Source organism: Anolis sagrei, chromosome 2, assembly GCF_037176765.1.
Source record: "Anolis sagrei isolate rAnoSag1 chromosome 2, rAnoSag1.mat, whole genome shotgun sequence".
NCBI classification, from domain to species: Eukaryota; Metazoa; Chordata; class Lepidosauria; order Squamata; family Dactyloidae; genus Anolis; species Anolis sagrei.
The window spans coordinates 14387308-14411829 of NC_090022.1; the positions used below are offsets into that span (position 1 = coordinate 14387308).

Here is a 24522-nt window from a genome sequence, read left to right on the forward strand (position 1 = left end):
AGAATTGGCCGTCTACAAGGACGTTGCCCAGGGGACGCCTGGATGAGTTGATATTTCTATCATCCTTGTGGGAGACTTCTCTCATGTCTCCGCATGAGGAGCTGGAGCTGATAGAGGGAGCTCATCCGCCTCTCCCCGGATTCGAACCTGTGACCTGTCGGTCTTCAGTCCTGCCGGCACAGGAGTTTAACCCACTGCGCCACCGGGGGCTCTACTTTCCTAGGTAAAGATATAGTTTTCCTTGACATTAAGTCTAGTTATGTCTGACTCTAGGGAGTGGTGCTCATCTCCATTTCTAAGCTGAAGAGCCGGCGTGGTCCGTAGACACATCTAAGTCATGTGGCCAGCATGACGGCATGGAGTGCTGTAACATTCTCGCAGAAGCGATACCAATTGATACCTACAATTCCTAGGATCCCATAGCATTGAGCTCTGGCACTTAAGATGAGGAAGAGAATTGCAGTACTTTGAATTCCTGCCAACCCTCCAGGAAGAGTGTAAATTGCCCCTCAAATGATTTGCTTCCCAATGCTTGCTTTTCATTGCCATCACATCCACTTGGACTTAAGCCATCCCTAGGAATGGGAGACCTCCAGGGATGCAAAGCAAGGGTTAAGATGAGAGAGTCTGCAGGACTTTTGCAAGCAAGAAAAGAGAAGAGAGAGAAGGCGGGGGGGGGGGGTTCTCAAATGGATGAAGTCACTTCCCCTCCTTTTCTAAAAAGGTGAATAAGGTATGTCTGGTTATGTTCATTCTCTTTTGTCCTCTGGTGCAGCTCTGGCTGGATCTTGCTGCTGCCAAGTCCTTTTGCCAGGAAAACAAAAGAGTGGCATAGAGAAGAGAGGCAGGATTTCCTGGGAGAATTTAAACTGGGGCAGGAGAAGGGGTCCTGGGAGAAGGGGGGCATCTGCATTGTAGAATGAATGCAGTTTGACTGCTGCGGCTCAATGATAGGGAAACACAGGGGTTGTTGTTCTACCACAGGGTTCCTCAACCTTCCCAATGCCGCAACCCCTTAATACAGTTCCTCATGTTGTGATGACCCCCAACCATAACATTATTTTAATTGCTACTTCATAACTGCACTTTTGCTACTGTTATGAATTGTAATGTAAATATCTGATGTGCAGGATGTATTTTCATTCACTGGACCAAATTGGGCACAAATGCCTCCTACAGACAAATTTGGGGGGGTTGATTTTGTCATTTGAGAGTTGTAGTTGCTGGGATTTATAGTTCACCTACCATCAAAGAGCATTCTGAACTTCACCAATGATGCAATTGAACCAACCTTGGCACACAGAACTCCCATGACCGACAGAAAATACTGGAAGGGTTTGGTGGGCATTGACCTTGAGTTTTTGAGTTGTAGTTCACCTACATCTAGAGAGCACTGTGGACTCAAACAATGATGGATCTGGACCAAACTTGGAACGAATACTCAATAGGTCCAAATATGAACACTGGTGGAGTTTGGGGAAAATAGACCTTGACATTTGGGAGTTGTAGTTGCTGGGATGTATAGTTCATTTACAAAGAGCATTCTGAACCTTACCAACAATGGAATTGGACCAAACTGAGCACACATAACTCCCATGACCAACAGAAAATACTGGAAGGGTTTGATGGGCATTGACCTTGAGTTTTGGACTTGTAGTTCACCTACATCCAGAGAGCACTGTGGACTCAAACAATGATAGATCTGGACCAAACTTGGCACGACTACTCAATATGTCCAAATGTGAACACTGGTGGAGTTTGGGTGAAAATAGAGCTTGACATTTGGGAATTGTAGTTTCTGTGTGATGTATTGGCGAATAATGCGTGCAGATCCCAGTAAGGTTGCCTTCTGCAGTTGGCAGATGGTAATTTTGTCAGCGCCAATTGTGTTTAAGTGCAGGCCAAGGTCTTTAGACTCTGCACCCAGTGTGCCGATCACCACTGGGACCACCTTGACTGGCTTGTGCCAGAGTCTTTACAGTTCAATCTTTAAATCCTCATATCGTGGCAGCTTTTTCAGTTGTTTCTCTTCAATCCTGCTGTCACCTGGGATTGTAACATCAACAATCCATACTTTGTTTTTTAACACAATTGTGAGGTCAGGAGTATGCTCCAAAACACTGTCTGTCTGAATCCGGAAGTCCCAGAGTAGCTTGACGTGTTCATTCTCTGTAACTTTTCCCAACATGTGATCCCACCAGTTCTTTGTCACAGGCAGATGGTATTTGTGGCACAAGTTCCAATGAATCATCTGAGCAATGGTGTTATGCCTCTGCTTGTAGTCTGTCTGCGCTATCTTCTTACAGCAGCTGAGGATGTGATCTATTGTTTCATCTGCTTTCTTGCAGAGTCTACACTTGGGATCTGTTGTTGACTTTTCAATCTGGCTTTGATGGTATTGGTTCTAATGGCTTTTTCTTGGCGTGCCAGAATTAGGCCCTCTGTCTCCTTTTTCAGAGTTCCATTTGTGAGCCACAGCCATATTTTTTCTTTGTCTATTTGGCTCTCAATTTTTTCCAGGAACTGTCCATGGAGAGCCTTCTTTCGCCAGTTTTTGCTTCTGCTCTGGATAGTGTTTTTGCAGTATCCACTCTTTGTCTTTTGCACTTGAAGCAGTTTACAACTATAGACTTCCCTCAATGTTGGTTCTTGGCTGCCTTTCACATAATCTGCCAGTGCATGCTTCTCTTCTTCTACCATTTGTTTCACTTGCAGAAGCCCTCTGCCTCTTGATTTTCTGGGCAGGTAAAGTCTGTCGACATCACTGCGCAGGTGTAATGCATAGTGGATTGTCATCAGTTTTCTTGTTTTTCTGTCCAGATCATCCAGCTCTGCTTGTATCCAGTTCACAATTCCAGCAGTGTATCTAATGATGGGGATGGCCCAGGTGTTGGTAGCCTTGATCATATTTTCGCCATTTCATTTGCTCTTCAAAATCTTTCTGACTCTTTGGATATATTCTTTGCTGACCACATTTTTCACATGCCCATGCTTGATATTGATATTGTTTGTTGTTGTTGTTGTTTTGTTGTTGTCCCTGGTGGAGGAATGTCCTGTACAGTAAGAGTTCTGTCCTTAATCCAACAGGTGATGGCGGGCCATTTTCTGAGGAGAAGAACCGAGACGCCTATAAAATGCTCAGAGTGTGGCCAGAGCTTCAATCAGTGGCCCCTCCTTGTGGCTCATGAAAAAACCCACAAGGAAGAGAAGAAGCACTTTGCTTGCAAGGAGTGTGGTCAGAGTTTCATCAAGAAAGCAAGGTTCGTGGCTCACCAGAAGAAACACGCAACACAGAAGGGCCATCAGAGCAAAAATTGTGGGAAGAGGTTCAGTCAGAGGTCCGTCCTTACGGCCCATGAAAAAACCCACAAGGAAGAGAAGAAGCCCTTCGCTTCTGCCAAGCGGGGTAAGACTTCCAAGAAGAAAGCCGGATCTCTGAAGCATCAGTGCAACGAATGTGGCCAGCGCTTCCCCTTCAAGTGCAATCTTGTTCGACACAACAGACAGCACACTGGTGAGAAGCCGTACAAATGCCCCGACTGTAGAAAGCGCTTCCGGACCTCGTCGGCCTTCAATGTTCACCGCCGGATCCACACGGAAGAGAAACCATACTCCTGCTTGACCTGTGGGGCGGCTTTCACTCAGCAAGCCAGCCTTATCGCGCATGAGAGACTCCACACCGGTGAGAAGCCATACAAATGCCCTGACTGTAGAAAGCGCTTCCGGACCTCGTCGGCTTGCAGCGTTCACCGCCGGAGCCACGCGGAAGTGAAACCATACCCCTGTTCGACCTGCGAGAAGGCTTTCTGTCAGCGCTCCAGCCTTATCGTACACGAGAGACTCCACACAGGTGAGAAGCCATATAAGTGTAAGGATTGTCGTAAGAGCTTCGCGGAAAAATCAGCCCTCAAGAAGCATCAAAGGATCCACACGGGAGAGAAGCCATATATCTGTCCCGAGTGTGGGAAGACTTTTTCCCTGAGTTCAGGCCTGGTACAGCATGCAAAGGTCCACACTGGGGAGAAGCCTTATGAATGTGCTTTCTGCCAGAAACGTTTCCGGGACAAATCAGGCCTCGTCTCACACGAGAGAATCCACACTAAGGAGACACCCTTTCAATGCCAGATCTGTCTCAAAAGCTTCAGCCATCGCTCCAACCTAAACAAGCATGAAAGAAATCACTATTAAGATGAAGATGTTCAACCTCAGCTAAGGTGGAAAGGGCATGGCTTGGAAATTGAATGTCCTTGTGCACGAGAACGAGAAAACAAATTGTTCTGTCCTCCAACAGTGAAAGGAAGTATCCCTATTATCGCTTCTGAATAGTTCCATAGTAGTTAGACTACATTCATCAATAGCTGGAAGATAACTGTATACACTGTTGTAGTTCCTTTGGAAGTTGTGTTGATCATCTGAAGGCTAATATGACCAATCATCTTGTTATAACCTTATACTGTGAAATGTTTTCATGGCTGGAATCACTGGGTTGCTCTGAGTTTTTCGAACTGTATGGCCATGTTCCAGTAGCATTCTCTCCTGACATTTTGCCTATATCTGTGGCCAACATCTTCAGAGGTCTGTTGGAAGGGAGGCAAATGGAGTCTATTTAGGTTGCTGGGAGTTTTTCGGTCTGTATGGCCATGTTCCAGTAGCATACTCTCCTGACATTTCGCCTGCATCTGTGGCCAACATGTTCAGAGGTCAATGATAAAATCATTTCCCTCCCCAACCCTGCAGTATTCAAATGTGGGCGAAATGGGTGTTTGTGCCAAATTTGGTCCAGTGAATGAAAATCCATCCTGCATATCAGATATTTACATTACGATTCATAACCGTAGCAACATTACAATTAAGAAGTAGCAACAAAAATAATGTTATGGTTGGGGGTCACCGCAACATGAGGGACTGTATTAAGGGGTCACAACATTAGTAAGGTTGAAAACCACTGCTATTATCGCTTCTGAATAGTTCCATGGTAGTTAGACTACGTTCATCAATAGCTGGAAGAAAACTGTATACGCTGTTGTAGTTCCTTTGGAAGTTGTGTTGATCATATGAAGGCTAATAAGTTGTGTTGATCATATGAAGGCTAATATGACTAAGCGTCTTGTTATAATATTTATGCCCACCTCCCTCTATTCTTATTGCTCAATTTTGAATTTCCTTTTTTTTAAAAAAATTGTGTTAGGGAATTGCACCTAACCCCCAGTGGCGCAATGGGTTAAACCCTTGTGCTGGCAGGACTGAAGACCAACAGGTCGTAGGTTCAAATCTGGGGAGAGCGCGGGTGAGCTCCCTCTGTCAGCTCCAGCTCCCCATGCGGGGACATGAGAGAAGCCTCCCACAAGGATAGTAAAACATCAAAACATCCGGGCGTCCTCTGGGCAACGTCCTTGCAGACAGCCAATTCTCTCACACCAGAAGCAACTTGCAGTTTCTCAAGTCACTCCTGACACGGGGAAAAAATCTAACCCTTCATGTCTGAAGAGCCCCCGGTGGCACAGCAGGTTAAACTGCTGAGCTACTGAACTTGCTGACAATAAATATTGCCACAATAAAGAATGTAGCTTTTAGCAAAGAAGGGGTGGTGCTCTGCTGGCAGGGAGTCCTCCTTCTTTGGCACAATGAAGCAGTTAATAGTCCTTGTAGGTCCATGGAGTCCCTTGTGGCGCAGTGGGTTAAACTGCTGAGCTGCTAAACTTGCTGACCAGAAGGTCGGTGGTTCGAATCACGTGAGTGGGGTGAGCTCCTTCTGTTAGCCCCAGCTTCTGCAAACCTAGCAGTTTGAAAACAATTGTGAGTAGATCAATAGGTACTGCTTGAGCAGGAAGGTAACGGCATTCCATGCAGTCATGCCGGCCATATGACCTAGGAGGTATCTACAGACAACACCAGCTCTTCGGCTTAGAAATGGAGATGAGCACCACCTTTCAGAGTCTGACACGACTGGACTCAATGTCAAGGGGAAACCTTTACCTTTACTTCATGTCTGAATGCAAATAATTCAGGTGATACAGGAAAGGAGATTCCATCTGAACATGAGGAAGAACTTCCTGACTGTGAGAGCTGTTCAGCAGTGGAACTCTCTGCCCCGGAGTGTGGTGGAGGTACCTTCTTTGGAGGCTTTTAAACAGAGGCCGGATGGCCATCTGTCAGAGGTGCTTTGAATGTGATTTTCCTGCTTCTTGACAGAATCGGGTTGGACTGGATGGTCCACGAGGTCTCTTCTGATTTTTGTTTTGCCTTTTGTCGTAATTTTTGTTTTGCCTTTTGCTTCATATTCTTGGAGACTTATGCCTTAGGATGCTGTTTAAGGAATTTACCTAATAGTCATTCTGTGTCAATTATGTACCCCACCCTGTTTCCCTGAAAAATAAGACAATGTCATATATTAATTTTTGCTCCCAAAGGTGCGCTAGGTCTTATTTTCAGGGGATGTCTTGTTTTTATTTATTTATTTATTTCCAACATTTCTACCCCGTCCTTCTCAACCCCTGACGGGGGACTCAGGACAGCTTCCAACAACAGCAATTCGATGCCGACGACATACAAGATACAAAAGACATTACAACAACATTATTCAAGAAATAAAATATTAGAATAAAATACATTAAAACATTATTATTCATCAAGTAGCCAGATCTGGATCTGATTTAGCAACCGACGACTCAGTCCAAAGCCTGTCCATGTCAAAGTTCAAACATTGTGAATACTGCCAAACCTACTGTCCGAATGCCTGGTCCCAAAACCCTGTTTTGAGCTTCTTTCTAAAAGAGAGGAGGGATGAAGCCGACCTAATTTCGCTAGGGAGAGCATTCCACAGCTGGGGGGAGGGGGCACCACCAAGAAGGCCCTGTTCCTTGTCCCCACCGAACACGCTTGCAAAGAGGGCAGTACTGAGAGTAGGTGTACTTCACTGTCTAACTTTCACAGACATACACAGAAATAGGAAATACTATGGCCTGAATGATTCTGACTTCATGATTTAGGGGGTTGGACTGTATGGCCCACAAGGTCTCTTCCAACTCTATGATTCTAAGAACTTCCTAACTGTGAGAGCTGTTCAGCAGTGGAACTCTCTGCTCCATAGTGTGGTAGAAGCTCCTTCTTTGGTGCCTTTTAAGCAGAGGCTGGAAGGACGTTTGTCAGGGGTGCTTTGAATACAACATTCCTGCTTCTTGGCAGGGGCTTGGACTGGATGGCCCATGAGGTCTCTTCCAACTCATGATGGTCTATGTAGGGCCTCTTCAGATGATCTTAGGACGCGGAACAATGGCTTCAAACTACAAGAGAGGAGATTCCATCTGAACACGAGGAAGAACTTCCTGACTGTGAGAGCCGTTCAGCAGTGGAACTCTCTGCCCTGGAGTGTGGTGGAGGCTCCTTCTTTGGAAGCTTTTAAACAGAGGCTGGATGGCCATCTGTCAGGGGTGATTTGAATGCAACATTCCTGCTTCTTGGCAGGGGGTTGGACTGGATGGCCCATGAGGTCTCTTCCAACTCATTATGGTCTATGTAGGGCCTCTTCAGACGATCTTAAATTCTGAGACGGGACGTAGAGGGAGATATGTTTGGACAGGTAAGCTGGGCTGGAACTGTATAGGACTTTATAGGCCAAGACTAACACTTTGAATTGTGCTCGGAAGTGGACCAGCAGCCAATTTTTCCATGAAGAAAAATTCATATTTATTGTTGAACAAAAAAATGAACATTTGTTATATTCTGTACAATAGTTGTCTAGTTGTCATCACAAACCAGAAAAGCAGACAGAATCAAAGTGACACACTGGTTGCCTGACTCACACACAGTTTCACAAATACTGTAAAATACCTGGCTCCCACACACTGTCTAGAGACCGTAAGATCTCCCATAGCAGTTCCTGGACCACTTGTACAGCAGGGATGATATTGAGGCTTCTGGCCACCAGGGAGAGCTCAAAAACTTTGCTAAGTCTTACTTTCGGGGGGTGGGGGAGACCTTATATTTAGCAATTCAGCAAAACCTCTACTAGGTCTTAATTTCAGGGGATGTCTTATTTACGGGGAAATGGTGTTGTTCATTTGTTCAGTCGTTTCCTACTCTTCATGACTTCATGGACCAGTCCATGCCAGAGCTCCCTGTCGGTCATCACCACCCCCAACACCTTCAAGGTCAATCTAGTCACTTTGAGGACATCCAACTCCAAATTGGGAAACAAATCATACAGGAATACCTGGCCGCTCTAAATGAGTTCAAGTCCCCAGGGCCAGATCAACTACACCCAAGAGTATTGAAGGAACTAGCGGAAGTCATTTCGGAACCATTGGCAACCATCTTTGAGAGTTCTTGGAGAACAGGAGAAGTTCCAGCAGATTGGAGGAGGGCCAATGTGGTCCCAATCTTCAAGAAGGGAAAAAAAGGACGACCCAAACAACTACGGTCAGATCAGCCTCACGTTGATACCAGGCAAGATTCTGGAAAAGATTGTTAAGGAAGTGGTCTGCAAACACTTAGAAACAAATGTGGTCATCGCTAATAGTCAACATGGATTTATCAAAAACAAGTCATGCCAGACTAATCTGATCTCTTTTTTCGATAGAGTTACAAGCTGGGTAGATGCGGGGAATGCCGTGGATGTAGCGTACCTGGATTTCAGTAAGGCCTTCGACAAGGTCCCCCATGACCTTCTGGCAAGGAAACTAGTCCAATGTGGGCTAGGCAAAACTACGGTGAGGTGGATCTGTAATTGGTTAAATGGACGAACCCAGAGGGTGCTCACCAATGCTTCCTCTTCATCCTGGAAAGAAGTGACAAGCGGAGTGCAATTAAACTGGCAAACCAATTAATGACTTAGATGAAGGGCTAGAAGGCAGGATCATCAAGTTTGCAGACGACACCAAATTGGGAGGGATAGCCAATACTCCAGAGGACAGGAGCAGGATTCAAAACTATCTTGACAGATTAGAGAGATGGGCCAAAACTAACAAAATGAAGTTCAACAGTGACAAATGCAAGATACTCCACTTTGGCAGGAAAAACAAAATGCAAAGATACAGAATGGGGGACGCCTGGCTCGAGAGCAGTATGTGTGAAAAAGATCTTGGAGTCCTCGTGGACAACAAGTTAAACATGAGCAAACAATGTGATGTGGCGGCAAAAAAAGCCAATGGGATTTTGTCCTGCATCAATAGGAGCATAGTGTCTAGATCTAGGGAAGTAATGCTACCCCTCTATTCCGCTTTGGTTAGACCACACCTGGAATATTGTGTCCAATTCTGGGCACCACAATTCAAGAGAGATATTGACAAGCTGGAATGTGTCCAGAGGAGGGCGACTCAAATGATAAAAGGTCTGGAGAACAAGCCCTACAAGGAGCGGCTAAAGGAGCTGGGCATGTTTAGCCTGAAGAAGAGAAGGCTGAGAGGGGATATGATAGCCATGTATAAATATGTGAGGGGAAGCCACAGGGAGGAGGGAGCGAGCTTGTTTTCTGCTTCCTAGGAGACTAGGACGCAATGGAACAATGGCTTCAAACTACAAGAGAGGAGATTCCATCTGAACATGAGGAAGAACTTCCTGACTGTGAGAGCCATTCAGCAGTGGAACTCTCTGCCCCGGAGTGTGGTGGAGGCTCCTTCTTTGGAAGCTTTTAAACAGAGGCTGGATGGCCATCTGTCGGGGTGATTTGAATGCAATATTCCTGCTTCTTGGCAGGGGGTTGGACTGGATGGCCCAAGAGGTCTCTTCCAACTCTTTGATTCTATGATTCTATGATCCATCCATCTTGCACTTGGTCGGCACCTCTTCCTTTTTCCTTCCATTTCCCCCAGCATCAGTGTCTTCTCTAGACTTTCATTTCTTCTCATGATGTGGCCAAAGTACTTCATCTTGGCCTCTACTATTCTTCCATCCAATGAGCAGTCAGACTTTATTTTTTGAAGTATGGACTGGTTGGATCTTCTCGCTGTCCAAGGCACTCTCAGAACTTTCCTCCAACACCACAGTTCAAAAGCATCTATCTTTGCTCAGCCTTCTCAATGGTTCAGGGTACAAGCAACCTTTTCATTAATATATTGTACTTTTTCTTTGTAAACTGGGTATTCGAATCAGTTAATTCAAGGACCTAAGGAGTTCTCCATGGCTGAAGTTGCTTTAGTTCACACTTCATTGATATAACAACAGCAGCAGCAACTTTATTATTGTATCCTGACACCATCTCCCCGAAGGGATTTGGGGTAGTTTACAGAAGGCACAAAGTGCCTAGCAAGCAAAACATAAAATAAACACAATATAAAATACTATTGAATAAAACATATAAGCATGTGTTTTGAATGCAATTTTCCTGCTTCATGGCAGGGGGTTGGACTAGATGGACCACAACGTCTCTTCCAACTCAATGATTCTATGTAAATATTTATATCTGTCCGGTTCTATAGGTTTCTGGTGAAGAAATTACCTCACAAACAAAGTTGGAAGGCTTTAATTCAATAGCATGCATTAGGGAACGCAACAAAATTACAACTGACAGTTTATTTCCCTCACACCCCACTCTGGCCCCTCCCCTTCATTGCTCCCATTTCCATGGCAACCCTCTCCCAGATTTCAAATATACATAGGATATATTTGAAATCTAAGGCATGGTCTAATTTCCTGGCTTCACACAAAACCAGGAAATAAGGTCATGACAATATCCAAACCAAAATCAACAGGCGGAATGCAGAAAATCCAATGACATTATGCAAAGGACCTTGCAGTATCATCAAGGCTGGGTGAGTTAGTGCTACATGATCCCATTTTACACTTATCTAGGACAGAGTTTTTCAGACTTTTTCTGTCACTGGGGGAGGGGGGGAATATCTCCCAACTTTACCCACCAGGTTTCAAAATGTCAAGGTCTATTTTCCCCAAACGGCATCAGTGTTCACATTTGGGCATATTGAGTATTCGTGCCAAGTTTGGTCCAGATCTATCGTTTGAGTACACAGTGCTCACTGGATGTAGGTGAACTACAAGTCCAAAACTCAAGGTCAATGCCCACCAGACCCTTCCAGTATTTTCTGTTGGTCATGGGAGTTCGGTGTGCCAAGTCTGGTTCGATTCCATCGTTGGTGGAGTTCAAAATGTATGGCGAGAGCACTAGGGAAGGCCAAAACTAACAAAATGAAGTTCAACAGCGACAAATGCAAGGCACTCCACTTAGGCAGAAAAAACGAAATGCAAAGATACAGAATGGGGGACGATGAGAGCAGTATGTGTGAAAAAGATCTTGGAGTCCTTGTGGATAACAAGTTAAACATGAGCCAACAATTTGATGTGGTGGCAAAAAAAGCCAATGGGATTTTGGCCTGCATCAATAGGAGCATAGTGTCTAGATCTAGGGAAGTCATGCTACCCCTGTATTCTGCTTCGGTTAGACCACACCTGGAATATTGTGTCCAATTCTGGGCACCACAATTCAAGAGAGATATTGACAAGCTGGAATGTGTCCAGAGGAGGGCGACTAAAATGATCAAGGGTCTGGAGAACAAGCCCTATGAGGAGTGGCTTAAGGAGCTGGGCATGTTTAGCCTGAAGAAGAGAAGGATGAGAGGAGATATGATAAGCATGTATAAATATGTGAGAGGAAGCCACAGGGAGGAGGGAGCAAGCTTGTTTACTGCTTCAATTGAGAATAGGACAAGGAACAATAGCTTCAAACTACAAGAGAGGAGATTCCATCTGAACATGAGGAAGAACTTCCTGACTGTGTGAGCCGTTCAGCAGTGGAACTCTCTGCCCCGGAGCGTGGTGGAGGCTCCTTCTTTGGAAGCTTTAAAACAGAGGCTGGATGGCCATCTGTCAGGGGTGATTTGAATGCAATATTCCTGCTTCTTGGCAGGGGGTTGGACTGGATGGCCCATGAGGTCTCTTCCAACTCTTTGATTCTATGATTCTATGACTTCAGAATGCTCTTTGACAGTAGGTGATCTATAAATCCCAGCAACTACAACTCCCAAAATGTCGTGGTCTATTTTCCCCAAAGGCCACTAGTGTTCACATTTGGGCATATTGAGTATTCATGCCAAGTTTGGTCCAGATCTATCGTTTGAGTCCTCAGTGCTCTCTGGATGTAGGTGAAGTACAACTCCAAAACTCAAGGTCAATGCCCATCAGACCCTTCAAGTATTTTCTGTTGGTCATGGGAGTTCTGTGTGCCAAGTCTGGTTCAATTCCATCATTGGTGGAGTTCAAAATGTATGGTGAGAACACTAGGGAAGGAGACAGCAGGGTTTAACAAGATGAGGGCTCCCCCAAATCTGGTGTAGCCAAGCATAGCTTCTTGCTTTGGCAGGGGTGAGTATCTATCACCTTTTTTGTGCTTGAGACAAACACTTAAGTGGTCAGATGCCTTCCATCTGCCAGCATCCCCCTCCTCTTCACACTTGCCAAAAATAATGTGGTTATTTTTCATTATTTTTCTTTTATTTCTTTTGCCTTCTGCTTGATATTCTTGGAGACCTATGCCTTAGGATGCAAGTCAATTGACTTTCTTAGGTAAAGATAAAGTTTTCCCCTGACATTAAGTCTAGTCATGTCCGACTGTACGGAGTGGTGCTCATTTCCATTTCTAAGCCGAAGAGCCGGCGTTGTCTGTAGACACATCCTAGGTCATGTGGCCAGCATGACTGCATGGAGTGCTGTTACCTTCTCGCAAAACTGGTACCTATTGATACCTACAATTCCCAGGATCCCATAGCATTGAGCCCTGGCATTTAAGAAGAGGAAGAGAATTGCTACTTTGTAATCCTGCCAACACTTCAGGCGGAGTGTAAATTGTAAATTGTCTTTGCTTCCCAATGCTTGCTTTTCATTCCCATCACATCAGATTGGACTCTCACATCAATGGGAGTCCTCCAGGGATGCATTGCAAGGGTTAAGATGAGAGAGTCTGCAGGAAGGACCTCTGCAAGCAAGAGAAGAAAAGAGAGAGAAGGCGGGTGTTTTGACAAATGGATGAAGTCATTTCCCATCCTTTTCTAAAAGGTGAATAAGGTATGTCTGGCTATATTTGTTCCCTTTTATCTCTGGTGCAGCTCTGGCTGGATCTTGCTGGTGACAAGTCCTGGTGCCAGAAAAAACAAAAAGGTGGCATGGAGAAGAGAGGCAAGATTTCCTGGAAGAATTAAAACTGGAGTAGGAAATGGGCCTTGAGAGAAGGGGGGCATCTACATTGTGGAATTAGTGCAGTTTGATGCCACTTTAACTACTACGACGCAGTGATATGGAAACATTGGGGGTTGTGGTTCTAAAAGGTCTCAAGCATTCCCTGTTGTAAGACTGCTGAGCCTCAACGTACTACAAATCCAGGAGTCCATGGCATTAAGACATAGCAGTGAAAGTGGCGTCAAACTCCATTCATTCTGTAGTGTAGAATGATGCACCCAAGTACAAAGCTCAGTCCAGAAAAGTCGCATTTGGATGAGTTTTTGGAGAGAATGGTTGTCCTGGGAAGGAATCCTTCCAGTGTCCCTCCGAACAAAAGAAAAAGAAAGGGATGGAGAAGGAAGGGAGGAAGGAATTGTCGAAAGCTTTCATGGCCAGAATCACTGGGTTGTTCTAAGTTTTTCGGGCTGCATGGCCATGTTCCAGAAGCATTCTCTCCCGACGTTTCGCCTGCATCTATGGCAGGCACCCTCATAGGTTGTGAGGTCTTTTGGAAACTAGGAAAATGGAAACTTGTGGAGATCACCTTTTGAAAACCACGAATCAAGAAAACATGACCTTGTTAGACGTCAACTCTTTGAACAAGTGATATTTACAAGTACGCATGTAATGACACACAAATAACTCAGCTGTTAAACTGAAGAACCATGTCTTTAAACTGCCAAAAATAAAGACAGGCCACTACAAAAATATATTGGGTAGCAGAGGATGGTTGTTTCTTTGAAACAGAATTTGCAGTTGTAGTAGTAATTACAGTTGCCAAAAAGATATACAGCCCCTTAAAACCTCTTAGTCAAAATATGTACTCAAGAGATTAAAAAAAACAAAGTAGTCTTCTTTGAAAAATTACAACTCAAATGTGGGATAACCAACTGCATTAAAATCACTACTGATTGAAAGGTCATGAGTTCGAAGCCAGCCCGGGACGGAGTAAACTCCTGACCATTTGTTTAGCTTGCTGTCGACCTATGCAGCCCGAAAGACAGTTGCATCTGTCAAGTTGGAAATTTAGGTACCGCTTTATGCAGGGAGGCTAATTTAACTGATTTACGACAGCATAAAACCTTCCAGCAGCGTGCAGAAGAATAAGGAAGTACACCATCAAAGGACTCAGTGTCACAAATGGACGGTGAAGCGGCAGCTCCCCCTGTGGCCAGAATCGAGCATAACCTCATGAAGCCGGAAAAGCTGGAATGTTAAATTGCCTCTGTGTCTGTCTATATATGTTGTATGTCTAATTGGCATTGGATGTTTGCAATGAGTCCCCTCTGGGGTAAGAAGGGCAGAATATAAATACTGTAAATAAATAAATAAATAATACTAATAAACAACTTGTATATATTCAGCATACTAGTCCATAGTCCAATGTCTTTAAGTATAGCTGTACGCACTGAAGTCCATAAGTCATACATCTCTACTAAAGTCCAAAAAGCCACATGCATTCACCACCACTGAGGTCTGATGAAAAACTGTATACAAAATGGGAGTCCTGTGTCCGAAGCCCCTCCCACAAAGAGGTACAGTTAAACTGGCAAACCAGTTAGTGACTTAGATGAAGGGCTAGAAGGCATGATCATCAAGTTTGCAGATGACACCAAATTGGGAGGCATAGCCAATACTCCAGAGGACAGGAGCAGGATTCAAAACGATCTTGACAGATTAGAGAGTTGGGCCAAAACTAACAAAATGAAGTTCAACAGGGACAAATGCAAGATACTCCACTTTGGCAGGAAAAATGAAATGCAAAGATACAGAATGGGGGACAATGCCTGGCTCGAGAGCAGAACATGTGAAAAAGATCTTGGAGTCCTCGTGGACAACAAGTTAAGCATGAGCCAACAATGTGATGTGGCGGCAAAAAAAGCCAATGGGATTTTGGCCTGCATCAATAGGAGCATAGTGTCTAGATCTAGGGAAGTCATGCTACCCCTCTATTCTGCTTTGGTTTAGATAACACCTGGAATATTGTGTCCAATTTTGGGCACCGCAATTCAAGAGAGATATTGACAAGCTGGAATGTGTCCAGAGGAGGGCGACTCAAATGATCAAGGGTCTGGAGAACAAGCCCTATGAGGAGCAGCTTAAGGAGCTGGGCATGTTTAGCCTGAAGAAGAGAAGGTTGAGACGAGATATGACAGCCATGTATAAATATGTGAGAGGAAGCCACAGGGAGGAGGGAGCAAGCTTGTTTTCTGCTTCCTTGGAGACTAGGATGCAATGGAACAATGGCTTCAAACTACAAGAGAGGAGATTCCATCTGAACATGAGGAAGAACTTCCTGACTGTGAGAGCTGTTCAGCAGTGGAACTCTCTGTCCCAGAGCGTGGTGGAGGCTCCTTCTTTGGAAGCTTTTAAACAGAGGCTGGATGGCCCTCTGTCAGGGGTGATTTGAATGCAATATTCCTGCTTCTTGGCAGGGGGTTGGACTGGATGGCCCATGAGGTCTCTTCCAACTCTTTGATTCTATGATTCTATGTACAGTACAATTATACACATTTACAAACAGTTAGTGAAGGCTTGGAAGGTTGCTATTTCCAACAGAAAATAGTGGCAGCGGCAGTTATATTTATTTATTTACATCATTTTTATCCCGCGCTTTTCAGCCAGTAGGCAACTCAGAGCAGCATAGAAATTGGCCATTTATTTATTTATTTCAAATATTTGTACCCCTCCCTTCTCAACCCCCGCAGCGGGACTCAGGGCGGCAGATAGCCGGCAACAATTTGACCATCACTTCTTTTATGAAGAAGTGAATACTGTAGTTTGAGAGAAACGAATGTTGAAACATTGTTCTGCAAGCAATTGATCTCCTGTAACCATTAAGTATATACAATAACAATAATACAAATAAAAAGAAGATACTGTTTCATCATAAACAAAGCCTCTCTCTCTCTCAATCTCTCAGTTAGAGATCTCAGTCAGTCTCTGTAATATTTCGTTTTAAATGGTGGCAGCGGGAAGTGGTAGGGAGATTGAATAAAAAGTCCCTCTGTCCTGCCTGAAGATGTGTTTGTTTTATCTGTTCTGCCTGCTATTTCGTTACACCCTCACTGCGGGAGAACATGCAGATCAAGAATAGGGCTCCACAGTCACCTACGGACCCATCAGTACACTGATCTTGGAAGACTATCCTACTCAGACAACGAGTGAGTAAGTAAGTAAGTAAAGTAAGTTGTTCTATCCTCTATGACGAAGAGAAGAGCCGTCAGGACTTCCTCCTTCCTTTTGGTCACCCAGCATTTTCCGATCTTCTTTATTTATGGTGTCGTAAAACACCTTCCCTGCTTGTAGCGGTACCTAATTTCTCTAATCACAGCTAAAGCTGTTTTTGAATTGCTTAGGTAAACAATTTATTTATTTGTCGTGCCAGGGCAACCAGTCAATTATATTACATTTCTAACAGAACAAAGCAAACAAACAGACAAAATACAAAATTTGTGAGTTTGGTAGTTGATTAAATGTCCTTTGACCAGTATCTGGTCACTTGGAGTGCTTCTGGTGTTGCTGCAAGAAGGTCCTCCATTGTGCATGTGGCAGGGCTCAGGCTGCATTGCAGCAGGTGGTCAGTGGTTTGCTCCTCTCCACACTCGCATGTTGAGGATTCCACTTTGTGGCCCCATTTCTGAAGGTTGGCTCTGCATCTCGTGGTGCCAGAGCATAGTCTGTTCAGCGCCTTCCAAGTTGCCCAGTCTTCTGTGTGCCCAGGGGGGAGTCTCTCATTTGGTATCAACCATTGGTTGAGGTTCTGGGTTTGAGCCTGCCACTTGTGGACTCTCGCTTGCTGAGGTGTTCCAGCGAGTGTCTCTGTAGATCTTAGAAAGCTATTTCTAGATTTAAGTCGTTGACGTGCTGGCTGATACCCAAACGGGATGAGCTGGAGATGTCTCTGCCTTGGTCCTTTCACTATTGGCTGCTACTTCCCGGCAGATGTCAGGTGGTGCAATACCGGCTAAGCAGTGTAATTTCTCCAGTGGTGTAGGGCACAGGTACCCCGTGATAATACGGCATGTCTCATTAAGAGCCACATCCACTGTTTTAGTGTGGTGAGATGTTTTCCACACTGGACACACGTACTCAGCAGCAGAGTAGCACAGTGCAAGGTCAGATGTCTTCACTGTATCTGGTTGTGACCCCCAGGTTGTGCCATTCAGCTTTCGTATGATATTGTTTCTAGCACCCACTTTTTGCTTGAAGTTCAGGCAGTGCTTCTTGTAGGTAAGAGCACGGTCCAGAGTGACTCCCAGGTATTTGGGTGCGTTGCAATGCTCCAGTGGGATTCCTTCCCAGGTGATCTTCAGAGCTCGGAATGCTTCTCTGTTCTTGAGATGAAAGGCACATGTCTGTGTTTTAGATGGGTTGGGGATCAGCTGGTTTTCCCTGTAATAGGCAGTAAGAGCACCTAGAGCAGTGGTTCTCAACCTGGGGTCCCCAGATGTTTTTAGCCTTCAACTCCCAGAAATCCTAAAGGCTGGTAAACTGCCTGGGATATCTGGGAGTTGTAGGCCAAAAACATTTGGGGACCCCAGGTTGAGAACCACTGACCTAGAGCTTCAGAAAGCTTCTGTTCTACCATCTCAAAGCTCCCTGCTTGAGCAGTGATAGGTAAACAATGAGCTAGGCTGATAGTCAGCAGCTCACCCTGACCCAGGGCTTCGAACTTGAAACCTTTTGGTTGATAGATCTTATAAGTGCTGATGATTTACCAGCTGTGCTAAACCTCCAGCCCAAATGTACTCCAAACCTTTCTTGTCCTGTACAATAAGAGTTCTGTCCTTAATTCAACAGGTGATGGCAGGCCATTTTCTGAGGAGAAGAACCGACCAGTCTATTAAATGCGCAGAGTGCGGCCAGAGCTTCAGTCAGCGGTCCCTTTTTGAGGCCCATGAAAAGACCCACAAGGAAGAGAAGAAGCCCTTTACTTGCACGGAGTGTGGTCAAGGTTTAATCACGAGAGCGGGGTTCCTGTCTCACCAGAAGAAACACACAAGACAAAAGAGTCATCGGTGCAAAAAATGTGGGAAGACGTTCAAACTGCAATCCGTCCTTGTGGCCCATGAAAAAACCCATACGGAAGAGAAGACGCCCTTAGCTTCTGCCAGACGCGGTCGGAGTTCCAACAAGAAAGCTGCAATTCTGCCCCATCTGTGCAAAAAATGTGGCCAGCGTTTCCCGTACAGGTCCAATCTTGTTCTGCACAACAGAGGCCACACTGGAGAGAAGCCGTACAAATGCACTCACTGTAAAAAGTGCTTCCGGACCACGTCAGCTTTCAATATTCACTGCCGGATCCACACGGAAGAGAAACCATACTCCTGCTCAACCTGTGGGAGGGCTTTCCATCAGCGCTTCAACGTTATTGTTCATGAGAGAGTCCACACAGGTAAGAAGCCCCATAAGTGCAAGGATTGTGTTAAGAGGTTTGCGGATCAATCAGCCCTCAAGAAGCACCGAAGGACCCACACGGGAGAGAAGCCATATGTCTGTCCCGAGTGCGGGAAAACTTTTGCTCTGAATTCAGGCCTGGTACAGCATGCAAAGGTCCACACTGGGGAGAAGCCCTTCAAATGTGCTTTCTGCCGGAAACGTTTCCAGGGCAAATCAGGAGTCGTTTCACACGAGAGAACCCACACCAAGTAGACGCCCTTTCAATGCATGATCTGTTTGAAAAGCTTCAGCCATCGCTCCGACTTAAACAAGCATGAAAGAAACCACTTCTGACCCGAAGACGTTCAACCTCAGCTAAGGTGGAGAGGGCATAGTTTGGACACTGAATGTCCTTGTGCATGAGAATGAAGTTAATGAAAGAGAAAACAAACCGTTCTGTTCTCCCAACAGCGAGAGGAACTATCCCTATTATCGCTTCTGAATAGTTCCATAGTAGTTAGACTACATTCATAAATAGCTGGAAGATAACTGTATACATTGTTGTAGTTCCTTTGGAAGTTGTGTTGATCATACGAAGGCTAATATGACCAAGCGTAGTGTTATAACCTTATGTTGTCAAAGGTTTTCATGGCCGGAATCACTGGGTTGCTCTGAGTTTTTTGAACTGTATGACCATGCTCCAGTAGCATTTTCCCCTGATGTTTTGCCTGCACCTGTGGCTGACATCTTTAGAGGTCTGTTGGAAGGGAGGCAAATTGAGTGTATATAGATTGCTGTGAGTTTTTCGAACTGTTTGGCCATGTTCCAGTAGCATTCTCTCCTGACATTTCACCTGCATCTGTGGCCAACATCTTTAGAGGTCTATTGGAAGAGAGGCAAATGAAGTATATATAGGTTGCTGTGAGTTTTTCAGGCTGTATGGCCATGTTCCAGTAGCATTTTCTCCTGACATTTCACCTCCATCTGTGGCTGACATCTTCAGAGGTCTGTTGGAAGGGACGCAAATGGAGTGTATATAGATTGCTGTGAGTTTTTCAAGCTGTTTGGACATGTTCTAGTAGCATTCTCTCCTGACATTTCGCCTCCATCTGTGACCAACATCTTCAGTGGTCTGTTGAAAGGGAGGCAAATGGAGGGTATATAGGTTGCTATGAGTTTGTCGAGCTGTATGGCCATGTTCCAATAGCATTCGCTCCTGACATTTTGCCTGCATCTGTGGCAGACATCCTCAGAGGTCTGTGGGAAGGGAGGCAAATGGTCGTTCTGAGTTTTAAATTGTTGTTTTATATGTTATTCGTTTTACTTTTTGCATTGTACTGTGTGTTGATTTTATGCATTCTATTAGCGAATTTGTGTCATATGTAAGCCGCCCCGAGTCTGTTCAGGGAGATGGAGGCGGGGTACAAAAATAAAGTTGTTGTTGTTATTGTTGTTGTTGTTGTTATATAGGTTGCTGTGAATTTTCCGGACTGTATGGCCATGTTCCAGAAGCATTCATAGAATCATAGAGTTTTAGAGTTGGAAGAGACCTCATGGGTCATCCAGTCCAACTCCCTACCAAGAAGCAGGAAAATCACATTCAAACCACCCCCGACAGATTCTCTCCTGATGTTTCACCCAATGTGGCAGGCATCCTCTACTTGCATCCCTTCCAACAGACGACTGACAATGGCGGACACAGATGCAGGCAAAACGTCAGGAGAGAATGCTACTGGAACATGGCCATACAACAGACATCTGACAATGGTGGCCACAGATGCAGGCAAAACATCAGGAGAGAATGCTACTGGAACATGGCCATACAACAGACATCTGACAATGGCAGCCACAGATGCAGGCAAAATGTCAGGAGAGAATGCTACTGGAACATGGCCATACAACCCAAAAAAACCACAGCAACCCTGTTATAAAATTTATACCATCTTCCCTCCCTTTATTCTTATTATTCTGTTAGATATTTTTGTGCTTGAAACGAACACTTGAGTGGTCAGGTGCCTTCCATCTGTCAGCCTCCCCTTGCTTTTCACACTTGCCAAAAATAATGCCTTTTTAGTTATATTTTTCCTTTTACTTCTTTTGCCTTCTGCTTGAAGAGAATGTATTGTCTAAAAGAAGACGTTTCATATATTCATTCCCGTTGCAATATTTTATCTTACATCCTGTGCCTTTGGATGTAAGCTGAGGAGCTTTCCTAAAAGTCACTCTGTATCAACGATGTACTTTTTCCTTTATATATTGTACTTTTGCTTTATTTCTCATTCCTCTAACTTTAATAAAGACTTTCTGAATTGGATATTGGAGTCAATTACTTCAAGTGCCCAAGAAGTTCTCCATGGCTTAATCTATGACAGGCATCCTCAGAGGTTGTAAGGTCTGTTGGAAACTAGGTAAGTGAAGGATATGTATCTGTGGAATGTCCAAGGTGGGAGAAAGAACTCTTGTCTGCTTGAGGAAGGTGTGAATGTTGCAACTGGCCACCTTGATTAGCTTTGAATATTTATTGATTTATTTACTATATTTGTATACCGCTCTTCTCAGCCCTTGGGAGACTCAGAGCGGTTAACAATAGCAAAATTCAATGCACAAAAACATCATAAAACAGTTAGAAATAATTAAAACAGTAGCATACAGTTAACATAAATCAATAAAACATCTCATACGCGTCTCATAATTAAGATCGAAATCCAGTCTCATCATCCAATTGTTCCATATTCCTATATTCGTTACACAGCCTATTCAAATGCCTGCTCGAACAACCAGGTCTTCACTTTCCTCTGAAATGTCAACAGGGAGGGTGCCGATGTAATATCTGTAGGAAGGGCGTTTCATAGCCGAGGGGCCACCACTGAGAAGGCCCTGTCTCTAGTCCCCACCAAACGTACTTGTGACACAGGCGGGACCGAGAGCAGGGCATCCCCAGACAATCTTAACACCCTAGCTGGTTCATAGGAGGAGATGCGTTCGGACAGGTAAGTTGGGCCAGAACCGTCTAGGGCTTAGTAAATAGCCTTGCAGCTTCAAAGCCTGGCTGCTTCCTGCCTGGGGAATCCTTTGTTCAGCAGTGTTAGCTGGCCCTGATTGTTTTGTCTGGAATTCCTGTTTCCTGGGTGTTGTTTTTTATTTACTGTTCTATTTTAGAGCTTTTAAAATACTGGTAGCCAAATATTCCAGACAGGAAATAGCCCTGGCTTTGAGCACTCTAGCTGGAGGTCAGCTGTGACCAGCAATGCTGAATTTGAAGAGCACGAATGGAGGGCGAAAGAGAGAAAAGTGCCAAGAGGAATGTGCGTCAAGCCAACCCCGTCCAGGACCGCCTTCCACCTGGAAACCAATGCCCTCACTCCAGGAGAACATGCGGGTTAAGACCTTGCCCGCTTCTCCAACACCTTTATTATCAAGCCTTAACTAACCTACAATCTGGAAAAACTTCCTCTTATCAACCAATTTGTGTTTGTTTATAGTTGCTTCCAGGAAGGGTGTGGATTGAGCCTCCTGCCATCCCAGAATGAACCTTCACAGTAAGTAAAATTTCTCATTCTCTGTATGGTAAGGAGGAGTAATCCACTACAACTGGGATTGACCCAAGCCCTTCTTCTGGGTGGAAAATCACTTTAACACTACACATAGCAGCAAATTGAAACACTGTATCTATAAATGGCTTCCAACGTTGATCTGGTTGACTTATATTGGTCCAATGTATATTGTCTCACAAACACTGAAGCCTCAATCGGTCCTGCAGCATTGCAAACATCATGTTTGGACACGTAAAAAACAACAACCAACCATTGATTATGCATATGATTGTGTCAAACACATGTCGCTTGCAATTAATTCTCATTGCTATAATATTTCAATATTTATGCAGAAATATATCTTCCAAGAACTAGTCTAGAGACCTACTGCCAAGAGGTTCTAGGATTGCATAATATAAACGAACCACCGGTGGCTGAGAGGGAGCCAATCTATTAACCAAGCACTCTCCAACCGCTGCTAAGAGGCCCTTCCGCCATTTTTAACTGCCATTCCATAAGCCACTGAGAGGGAGAGAGCCTGTCTCCCAACCAGGAAATCTCCAACAGCTGCTGAGGAGCCTTCCCGTCATCTTTAACTGTCATTCCACTAGTCACTGAGTGGGAGAGAGCCTGTCTCCCAACCAGGAACTCTCCAACAGATGCTGTGGAGCCTTTCCGCCATCTTTAACTGCCATTCCACCAGTGATTGAGTGGGAGAGAGCCTGTCTCCCAACCAGGAACTCTCCAACAGCTGCTGAGAAGCCTTCCCGCGATCTTTAACTGCCATTCTACCAGTCACTGAGTGGGAGAGAGCCTGTCCCCCAACCAGGAAATCTCCGACAGCTGCTGAGGAGCCTTTCCGCCATCTTTAACTGTCATTCCACCAGTCACTGAGTTCGAGGGAGCCTGTCTCCCAACCAGGAAATCTCCAACAGCTGCTGTGGAGCCTTCCCGCCATCTTTAACTGCCATTCCACCAGTCATTGAGTGGGAGAGAGCCTGTCTCCCAACCAGGAACTCTCCAACAGCTGCTGTGGAGCCTTCCCGCCATCTTTAACTGCCATTCCACCAGCCACTGAGTGGGAGAGAGCCTGTCTCCCAACCAGGAAATCTCCAACAGCTGCTGTGGAGCCTTCCCGCCATCTTTAACTGCCATTCCACCAGTCACTGAGTGGGAGAGAGCCTGTCACCCAACCAGGAACTCTCCAACAGCTGCTGTGGAGCCTTCCCGCCATCTTTAACTGCCATTCCACAAGTCACTGAGTGGGAGAGAGCCTGTCTCCCAACCAGGAAATCTCCAACAGCTGCTGAGGAGCCTTTTCGCCATCTTTAACTGCCATTCCACAAGTCACTGAGTGGGAGAGAGCCTGTCTTCCAACCAGGAAATCTCCAACAGCTGCTGTGGAGCCCTCCCGCCATCTTTAACTGTCATTCCACCAGTCACTGAGTGGGAGAGAGCCTGTCTCCCAACCAGGAACTCTCCAACAGCTGCTGAGGAGCCTTCCCGCCATCTTTAACTGCCATTCCACCAGTCACTGAGTTGGAGGGAGCCTGTCTCCCAACCAGGAACTCTCCAACAGCTGCTGTGGAGCCTTCCCGCCACCTTTAACTGTCATTCCACCAGTCACTGAGTGGGAGAGAGCCTGTCTCCCAACCAGGAAATCTCCAACAGCTGCTGTGGAGCCTTCCCGCCATCTTTAACTGTCATTCGACCAGTCACTGAGTGGGAGAGAGCCTGTCTTCCAACCAGGAAATCTCCAACAGCTGCTGTGGAGCCTTCCCGCCATCTTTAACTGCCATTCCACCAGTCACTGAGTGGGAGAGAGCCTGTCTTCCAACCAGGAACTCTCCAACAGCTGCTGAGGAGCCTTCCCGTCATCTTTAACTGTCATTCCACTAGTCACTGAGTGGGAGAGAGCCTGTCTCCCAACCAGGAACTCTCCAACAGATGCTGTGGAGCCTTTCCGCCATCTTTAACTGCCATTCCACCAGTGATTGAGTGGGAGAGAGCCTGTCTCCCAACCAGGAACTCTCCAACAGCTGCTGAGAAGCCTTCCCGCGATCTTTAACTGCCATTCTACCAGTCACTGAGTGGGAGAGAGCCTGTCCCCCAACGAGGAAATCTCCGACAGCTGCTGAGGAGCCTTTCCGCCATCTTTAACTGTCATTCCACCAGTCACTGAGTTCGAGGGAGCCTGTCTCCCAACCAGGAAATCTCCAACAGCTGCTGTGGAGCCTTCCCGCCATCTTTAACTGCCATTCCACCAGTCATTGAGTGGGAGAGAGCCTGTCTCCCAACCAGGAACTCTCCAACAGCTGCTGTGGAGCCTTCCCGCCATCTTTAACTGCCATTCCACCAGCCACTGAGTGGGAGAGAGCCTGTCTCCCAACCAGGAAATCTCCAACAGCTGCTGTGGAGCCTTCCCGCCATCTTTAACTGCCAT

At 45.5% G+C, this 24522-nt stretch overlaps 1 protein-coding gene across 2 annotated transcripts; it reads left to right on the plus strand.

Annotated features, from left to right (window-relative positions):
- Positions 1-675: 675 nt before the first annotated feature.
- LOC132765937 (zinc finger protein 345-like) lies at positions 676-20860 on the plus strand. 2 transcript variants are annotated; one of them, XR_010909388.1, is made up of 3 exons: positions 678-733; positions 12845-13011; positions 17968-20860. XR_010909388.1 is itself a non-coding variant. In XM_060760241.2 (2 exons), the coding sequence occupies exon 2, from the start codon at positions 3091-3093 to the stop codon at positions 4186-4188; it is 1098 nt and encodes a 365-aa protein (XP_060616224.2). In that variant the 5' UTR covers positions 676-733; positions 3088-3090; the 3' UTR covers positions 4189-6409. The 2 variants fall into 2 exon arrangements, 1 of the variants encoding a protein (XP_060616224.2); XM_060760241.2 differs by lacking the exons at positions 12845-13011; positions 17968-20860 and adding an exon at positions 3088-6409 and having other exon boundaries at positions 676-733.
- The last annotated feature ends 3662 nt before the right edge of the window (positions 20861-24522 follow it).

Bases quoted from the DNA above. Each gene is read 5' to 3' on its own strand.
- LOC132765937 (XM_060760241.2), top strand. From the start codon at position 3,091: ATGGCGGGCCATTTTCTGAGGAGAAGAACCGAGACGCCTATAAAATGC.